This window comes from Syngnathus typhle, linkage group LG3 (genome assembly GCF_033458585.1).
Source record: "Syngnathus typhle isolate RoL2023-S1 ecotype Sweden linkage group LG3, RoL_Styp_1.0, whole genome shotgun sequence".
Classification (NCBI taxonomy): domain Eukaryota; kingdom Metazoa; phylum Chordata; class Actinopteri; order Syngnathiformes; family Syngnathidae; genus Syngnathus; species Syngnathus typhle.
The window spans coordinates 11,883,007-11,891,991 of NC_083740.1; the positions used below are offsets into that span (position 1 = coordinate 11,883,007).

Consider the following 8,985-nt stretch of genomic DNA (forward strand, 5'->3'; position numbering starts at 1 on the left):
GTGATAATGAAACAATTTCTGCACGAGACTTGAAGTGTTCCACAGCATGACCCAATATTTAAATGCATCCATTAGACGCCACTTTAATACGATTCGCTACGCAGCTTAACAGGCTTCTTTTTTCACACAAGCACAGGTTATGTGGAAAAAAGTATAATGTGCTCTAAACCCTCTCAACAAAGACTTCCAGAACTTCTTGCGCATCTTATGCTGGAGTTAGACGACAGCTGCTCAGAAAGTTCCTGAGCCAATATGACTAATGCTTTTGGTAATGATTAAGTTGACCATGTTTAGAATTTTTAGAATGTTTCCTTTGAGAACTAAAACTATAAACTTGTGCCTCCGTAGAGTTTAGAAATTTAAGGAAACAAACCCAAGGTGGGAATTCCAGATCTTCCTGTGGTTTTATAGTATAGTGAAAACGTCAGTGCACATGAGAAGTGTGAATGGATGTTTTTTTTCGACAGGTTAAGTTTATTGGTTGTCAATGGGGTGGTAGTTTGTTACTGGCCCTTCAAGGAGGAGCTTCCTCCCTTATTTTTTATTTTTTTCTATCCCCTCATGCACTTCCTTCCCCAGTTTGTGTGGCCCCTAGAATGTAGCACTAGTTGAGGCGGATTATTGAGTCTCAGTGCAGAAATGCCACAAACAGGAAAAAGGAGAGAGAGAGAGAGAGAGAGAGAGAGAGAGAGAGAGAGAGAGAGAGAGAGAGAGAGAGAGAGAGAGAGAGAGAGAGAGAGAGAGAGAGACAGAGAGAGAGACAGAGACAGAGAGACAGAGACAGAGAGACAGAGACAGAGACAGAGACAGAGACAGAGAGACCGAGACAGAAAGAGAGAGACAGAAAGAGAGAGACAGAAAGACAGAGACAGAAAGACAGAGAGAGAGAGTTGGGGAGTTGGAGAGTGCGAAAGGCAAGCAGGGAGGGGAGATCGAGAGGAGTCGCGCACACTCCAACACCACAAGGCTGTTATGCGAACCCGATGCGCGCAACAGATTTGCATGCCAGCGCACTAGGGGTATTTTTAATTTAAATTGCTGCAACTCAGACAATATTACATGTGAATACATTCTTGCAGTGAAGATCGAGGAGCAATGCAACGGGGACCACCACACCCAGTTGCCTAAATTAAATCTGGAAGTGACCTCTGCAACAATTTGGAGCTTTTTCCTGCTTGGTTTCAACCACAAAAGGACATAATGACGGGACTTTTTCAGATGAGAATATGGGGTTTCTTCATCGTTTTAGTGCTGTTAACGCTTCACGCATCTGGTAAGACACTACGATATCAGATTTACGAGGAACAGAAGGTTGGCACAGTTATTGCTCGTTTAAAAGATGATGTCGCCGATGTTCTGGCTAAACTTCCAAGCTCAGTGTCGCCGCGCTTCCGAGCAATGCAAAGAGGGACCTCCTCGTTTCTCACTGTGCGCGATCAGGACGGAGAAATAAGCATCAAATCCAGAATTGATAGAGAAAAACTTTGTGAAAAGAATCTCAACTGCTCGATCCAATTCGACGTGCTCACGTTGCCTACGGAACATCTGCAACTGTTTCACGTCGAGGTGGAAGTTTTGGACATCAACGACAACGCGCCACAGTTTGCCCGCGCCATAATCCCGATTGAAATATCCGAGAGCGCGTCTGTCGGAGCGCGCATCCCCCTGGACAGCGCCACGGATCCAGACGTGGGCGAAAACTCCCTGTACAGCTATGCCTTAGAGCCCAACCATTTTTTTAATATTGAAGTACAGTCCAGAACCGACGGGGCAAAATATGCTGAGCTGGTGGTACTCCGAGAACTGGATCGGGAGGTACGCTCCAGTTATGAACTTCAGTACACGGCTTTTGATAGGGGTGTTCTATCCAGAACAGGAACCACCCTACTTAAAATCAATGTCGCAGATTCAAATGACAACAGCCCGATCTTTGACAAGTCGTCCTACGTGATCAATCTTCCTGAAAATGCACCTGTTGGAACACTGTTAATTGATTTGAATGCCACTGACGCTGATGATGGAACAAACGCCAAAATAGTCTATTCATTCAGCAGTCACGTGTCCCCCAAAATCATGGAGACGTTCAAAATCCACCCTGATAGTGGTCACCTGACCCTCATTGCTCGTGTAGACTATGAAACTACTAATTCCTATGATATCGATGTGCAAGCACAGGATATGGGTCCAAACTCCATGCCAGCCCACTGCAAGATCCTGGTCAAGGTGGTTGACGTAAACGACAATAAACCAGACATTAGCATTAATATCATGTCCTCACAGGGCAACGGAGATGCAGCTTATATATCAGAAGCCGCTCCACTGGACACATTTGTGGCTTTAGTGAGGGTGGAGGACCTAGACGCTGGTCTTAATGGAGAGGTGGAGTGTAAGCTTCATGGTCAAGGTTATTTCAAACTCCAGAAAACATACGAAAACAACTACATGATTCTGACTAATGTGTCTCTGGACCGAGAGAAGAGGTCGGAGTTCAGTCTGACGGTGATGGCGGAGGACCGAGGGACTCCTAGCCTCTCCACAGTCAAACACTTCACTGTGCATGTAACCGATGAAAATGACAACCCACCGCATTTTGAGAAGGGGCAGATTGAGATCTTTAAATCGGAGAACAATGCTCCAGGGGCATATTTGACCTCCATCCTGGCAACAGATCCAGATCTGGATGTCAATGGACAAGTGATCTACTCCATCCCTGAGAGCTCAATTCATGGGAACTCCATTTCCACATATGTCACCATCGACCCTTCTAACGGTGCAATCTATGCCCTGCGTACATTCGACAGGGAGGATGTGAGCCGCATCTCCTTTATTGTGCAGGCCAAAGATGCTGGAACGCCACCGCTGTTCAGCAATGCCACCATTGTTCTCAACATCCTAGATGAAAATGACAACCCCCCAGTGATTGTGGTCCCTCAGCTGTGGAACTTTAGTGCTGATGTACCAGTGTCAAAGTTCACTGAAGCTGGACATCTTGTAACTGTTGTCAAGGCAACGGACCGTGATATGGGGATAAACTCTGAGCTTGTTTGCTCCATCGTCAGTGGCAATGAAGAGGCTTTCTTCAATATTGATCCAAGAACATGTGAAATTCGCGCCAACGCCAGTCTGGAGAACTTCCCTCATGAGCATGCTGAGATAACTGTTGTGGTGAGAGATCATGGAAGTGAGAGCCTGAGTGCCAAAGCAGTTCTCAGGATAAACCTCTATGAGAATATAGAGAACCACGTCCAAGAGATGGACCAAGGGGAGTCTCCACTTGATGCATCACTGATTATCATCATCTCCCTGGGGGCCATCTGCGCCGTGCTGCTGGTAATCATGGTAGTGTTTGCCGCTCACTGCAACAGAGAGAAGAAGGAGACAAGGCAATCTTATAACTGTCGGGTCGCTGAATCAACCCACCAGCACCACCCCAGGAAGCCCTCACGGCAAATCCACAAAGGAGACATCACCCTTGTTCCCACTGTGAACGGTACCCTACCAATCAGATCCCATCACCGCTCGCCTTCAGATACACCACCATTGGACCGAGCCCAGATGGGGACCAGGCAGTCTCACCACAGTCACCAATCCCTTAACAGCCTAGTGACAATTTCATCCAATCACATTCCAGAGAGTTTTGCCCTGGAGCTGGCGCATACAACTCCACAGGTGGAGGTGAGTGTGAGCGCACGCGCACGCACACGCTCGCACGCTCACTCACTCACTCGCTCGCGCACGCACGCACACACACATACACACACACATACACACACTCACACACTGAATTTGCACGAAATTGTGAAAAACGGTCTCATCAAGTGTATTTCTAGTTGCAGCCGTCTTTGTCCTTACTTTGTTTGCACCTTGTCCCAACCCATGATAACCCTCAGTCATGTGTCTCCGAATTCATCCAGATTCACTCTGCGATAAGCAGTCCCCCTTTTGTTTTAACATCGTCCATTTTGTGTCATCCATATTCAGCAGCCACTCCATCATTCATTTTGTGTATACTCATCCATTTTTTGTCTTCTGTCTTGTCTCTCTCTTTATCTTTTTTCCCATCTGTTATTCCATTTTCACCCCGACCCGTTTCAATTTTTCTTCCTATTTTTTTTTTTTGTTTATTTGTTTTATTTTGTTTTGTTATTTTGGGATACAGCAAGTCTCACAGCTTCTGTCCATGCTCCATCAGGGCCAGTACCAACCCAGACCCAGTTTCCGTGGCAACAAATACTCTCGCAGCTACAGGTAAACCCTCAGCCCCAACACCGCTAATTAATTTTTATTCACCTTGTACAAATCACTTTGATGTCTTTGATTTACATCTGTGCGATATGTTCAACAACCTGTTGTATAGTTTGTCTTTTTTTTCATATTCCAAATGTCATCATACATACCAGTGCCATTCACTTCCCAAAGTAATCATTTGTCAGAATGTCCCAACAATTTATTTATTTTTCTTAATCAGACCAAATGTTTTGAAGTAGAAATGGGACAGGATTGTTCGGAGATTTAACAGTTTGCACAAATTCTTGTCAAAAATGGATTTGACTCATTACATGCAGACATGTTTCATAAAAAAAAAAGACTCGACATTGTCCATGTGTTTAACCTGCACTTTTTGCACTGGTTCCATTAAGGTATGCATTACAAGACATGGACAAGTTCAGCCTAAAGGACAGTGGACGTGGGGACAGCGAGGCGGGGGACAGTGATTGTGAAATGGGGAGAGATTCCCCCGTGGACAGGCTGCTGCTGGGGGAAGGATTTTCTGACCTGATACATCTCGAAATGCACCACCGCCTTCATCCAGGTAAGCTACCTTGATGTAACACGCCGGCTCTGATTGTATTGTCGTGTTGCAACTCTTCAATTGGCTTGGCTTTGCTAAGTCACACACCTCCAATACCCTCACACTCTGCTCACACCTTAGAACACAATCACAGCTCCAATTAATTCCATCAATGCAAAAGTGACACTGTTTCAGACATTTTGAAATAGTACAGTAAAGGGCTCAATATAATTTTGATTGTTTTTTATGTTATTCAAATACGAGACCAGAACAGAAGGAGAGTGTAGACTTCAATCAATCACTAAATACAGAGAGAGCAACATAGATATTTATAGCATCCAAACACGTTAGATGGAATTTTCCAAATTGAATTTGAATCGCTGTCACTTGTAATCAGCATCAAATGTGGATGAAACTAAGTTTGAATTCACAACTTTTGACCCTGCAAATTATATTTCATTCACATCTTTTAAAATGTGACAAGAGATATATTGCCCAGCATGAAAAATAGGATCTGAGAAAAAAAAAAGTGGAAAAATAATTATCCATGATGCTCATCGTCAAAACAAGTTAATTTATCAATACCTGAAGCAAATGATGATGTACACAAATAAAGCCACAGAAGAAAACATACAGACTTTGGCACTAGTAATATTGTTGTGGAAGTGAACTCAATTGAGCTATTTCCTCTGCACTGCTTCCAGCAATTTTGTAGACATCCCGCCTGACAAATTTTAGCACTATGGACAAGGTCAGGGCTGAGCCAACTAATAGTCCATACACCTGCCCATACAGCCATTCAGCACGCTGAAAACACAATCCCATTGTACTCTGCCCATTCTTCCAAACAGACCCTATTTCCACGCTTGTTATCACACCCAGAGAGGTTACAGTGTGCCGGGCTGTTTGTGTCATTCCGTGTGTGTGCGTGTGTGGGTGCGTGCGTGTGGGTGGGTGCACGCGCGTTATCTACCCCCCGAGTTGTGTCTGTAAAATCCTCCCCGGAGCAGAGATGAGTCGCCTGTCACTCATCGGTATGCGTCTCAGGGTGCTGTTTTTTTTCTACCCTTTTCCTCCATTTTCTTTCCTTTCTCTTTTTCCCCTCTGTTGAGTGACAGTGTTGCACTTTCATGTCTGAACTGAGGAGAATTCACAGTAATTGCTTTTAGAATTATGTTATTTTCTCACTCAGTCACTCTGCCCCTTTCTCACCCGCTGCAATCCGGAGAGCTCGTCCAAATGTCTTTTTGCTGTACATGTAATGTATTCGCCGTCTTAATTGTCATTTTTAAAAGGAGGGGTGATGGACAGTGTCGGTCAATTTAAGTGGCTTCCACCCCCAACTTCTGTTCTCTGTATTATGGCAATATGCAAGAACAAAAGTGAAGGAATCTTTTTGATAGCTGCGTCTTGGTTTCTCTTCAATGGATTTAATTTATCTGGATATTAAATCACGCCAGATATGACAGAGCAAGACAACCACTGCCTTCCTTGTAGATGTGAAAGATGTGGTTGATATAAATGGAAGAACAGATCTGAATTTATCCGCCATCTTTAATGCCAGATGGGTGAAATCTAGCAATTAATCATTTGTTATCTATATCTAGCGATTGTTTCCTTATCTGCCTCAAAATCTTTATCGTAGCTAGTATCTAGCACCAATCTGCTCATACTGTAGTGATGCAGAAGTATGAAGGGCTGCAGAGGAGAAAATAAATTACAACAATTACCGTGCTTAAAGAAAATCAGCCAGAACTACCTTTTCAAATATTCAACAGACAGGTAGGTAGGTAGGTACGTAGGTAGGTAGGTAGGTAGGTAGGTAGGTAGGTAGGTAGGTAGGTAGGTAGGTAGGTAGGTAGGTAGGTAGGTAGGTAGGTAGGTAGGTAGGTAGGTAGGTAGGTAGGTAGGTAGGTAGGTCGATGATCAGATCGAGATCGACCGAGCCGACGATTGATCGATTTATTGATATATGTATAATTTCGGCTTTTCATGGAAAAAAAGAACACTAAGGCTAACACTAATTTGATATGATGTGTCTTCTCAATAGTATTTGCGCTTTTCCCATTTCGGTATTTTTGACATGTATTAAGGATGACACCAAAGTTGGAGACTCACTATGACGCTTCTTGTGTATCTGCCTTTCCTTATTTTGCAGTGAGCATTTGTTTTTAAAGCTAATTTGTTTTCTTGTCATTTGTTGGACAAGCCCTTGATGCTTGTTGTTGTTCTTTTCTTCTAGCAATGAGACTGTGCACGGATGAATGCCGGGTACTGGGACACTCTGACCAGTGCTGGATGCCTCCAGTCTCCTCACCCGCGTCCTCGTCAGACTACCGCAACAACATGTACATCCCAGGGGAAGAGTCTTCCCAGCAACCCCAAACTGATGATGACCACTCCTCGGAAGAGTCAGATCAACTGAAGAGTTTTTCCACTTTTGGCAAGGAGCCTGGGAGTGAGGAGGAAGGGTCAGCGAGAGTTGCCGCTGGAGGAGGAAGTGAAGGGTGTACACCAGCAGGAGGCACTGGCTCACTACTCACGGAAATGAACAGTGTCTTCCAGCGGCTCCTACCTCCTAATATGGACTCATATAGTGAGTGCACTGAACCAAGCCCAACTTCATCATCCTCAACTGGCGAGAAAGGAAGTGGACGCAGTGGCAACATTTCCGGTAACCATAGCAACATTGCCGTTCCCCAGGACAGCCGTAGAGGCTTGTTACCAGGTGGGAAGGGTCCTGCTTACCCCCCAGGTGTGGCCACATGGGCAGCCAATACCCACTATCTGAATCCAGGAAATGGATCTGTAGGGAACAACCACGTATCCCCAGCCCCTCCCTCATCCTCCACCTCCAGTAACGGACAGCCACCACACCTCAAATGGCTCCCTGCCATGGAAGAAATTCCAGAGAACTTTGAGGAAGATGAATTCGATGGGGTGTTCTACCAGGGCGGCAAACGTGGCGAGAACCGCCAGGAGACAGGCATGGATGCTAGCGAGCTGGTCCATGAAATAAACAAACTACTGCAGGACGTCAGGCAGACCTAGAGAGTAAAATACATAAGGAGGTTTCTTCTGAGTCATTTGACCACCTTTGAAAGAAAATTCAATGTGCAAACATACATAATCGATGTGATAAACGCTTTGTGGTTATCGTAATGGCTGTCTCGTTGTTTTACCAAATATCTTCTCACCATTTTGAGATGAGAGACTTGAAGAGTAAAACACTGCACTGCAACAGAAGTGGCACAATGACCTCAAAACATAAAAAATAAGGAAAACAGACAATTGTTGTTGTGTTTGTTAGTGATTTTGAGGGAGAATCCCCCAGTTAACTCCCTGTCGTTATTTGTAATGTTTACAGATGCCAGTGGGAGAAACCAACTGTTATGTGGTCTGGTTTTACAATGTACAACAAATGTACAGTGTCTGTGAGAAATGACCGCTTCACTTGAATATTGTGCTATGTGTCTTGTTTTGTTATCATGGAATGTAATTGTAAAAATTGATCTTTGTATTTTAAAAAACACTTTTGTATTTCTATATATTTATATGTGTCCATGTATGTTTGTACAGAAAAATAAAACAAATGTCTATTTTTTATAGTGTCACTGCATGTCTAAATATTCAGTGTGTGTCTCTTTCTTCTGCTTTGTTACTTTTATAAAACAATTGTATTTAATTTTGTATTGAATGTTTGTGAGCACCATTTAAAAAAACAAATCACATTCCAATGAAGTTCCATGTTGAAATATGGTTTTGTATAGTGTCCTTACGACAAAGGCAAATAAAGTAGAACGATCAATAATGTAATTTTGGCTTGCGTTTTAATTTTAGTAAGTCCTGAATATTTCACTTTCGAATTCCACAATTTTTTTTAATTGTGTCTTATGACTTCATTTTACCCCCTTGCCTCTTAGCACCTCCTGATGTCATCCATCTGAACTGCACCATCTTTAAGCAAAATTAACAGTGCTAGGCTGTACAACAATCCACAAGCATGACGCCACTAGACACGTATTACTGTATTCCTAAATTAGCATAATTTACAATTACACATTTTGGTTCTTTTTAAGTTTCTTTCTAATGATGTCTTCTTCAATAACTGTAAATATGCTGTTGTACGTAATGAGATAAACACAGCCACGTGAACGAATAATTCGGTTTATGAGAATGAAAGAGTGTGCATG

General features: G+C 43.5%; 1 protein-coding gene across 2 annotated transcripts; it reads left to right on the forward strand.

Annotated features, from left to right (window-relative positions):
- Nucleotides 1-782: 782 nt before the first annotated feature.
- pcdh18a (protocadherin 18a) lies at nt 783-8,608 on the forward strand. Of its 2 annotated transcripts, none has more exons than XM_061274863.1 (4): nt 783-3,675; nt 4,193-4,248; nt 4,641-4,813; nt 7,035-8,608. In XM_061274863.1, the coding sequence occupies exons 1-4, from the start codon at nt 1,201-1,203 to the stop codon at nt 7,841-7,843; spliced, it is 3,513 nt and encodes a 1,170-aa protein (XP_061130847.1). In that variant the 5' UTR covers nt 783-1,200; the 3' UTR covers nt 7,844-8,608. The 2 variants fall into 2 exon arrangements, with proteins under 2 accessions (XP_061130847.1, XP_061130846.1); XM_061274862.1 differs by having other exon boundaries at nt 786-3,675; nt 4,160-4,248.
- Nucleotides 8,609-8,985: the final 377 nt, after the last annotated feature.

What these genes read in the sequence shown, in the direction of transcription:
- pcdh18a (XM_061274862.1), top strand. Translation starts at nt 1,201, where the DNA reads ATGACGGGACTTTTTCAGATGAGAATATGGGGTTTCTTCATCGTTTTA. An exon ending in ATACAACTCCACAGGTGGAG is followed by an intron (nt 3,676 to 4,159) that starts GTGAGTGTGAGC and finishes TTTGGGATACAG; the next exon opens with CAAGTCTCACAGCTTCTGTC. An exon ending in GCACCACCGCCTTCATCCAG is followed by an intron (nt 4,814 to 7,034) that starts GTAAGCTACCTT and finishes CTTTTCTTCTAG; the next exon opens with CAATGAGACTGTGCACGGAT.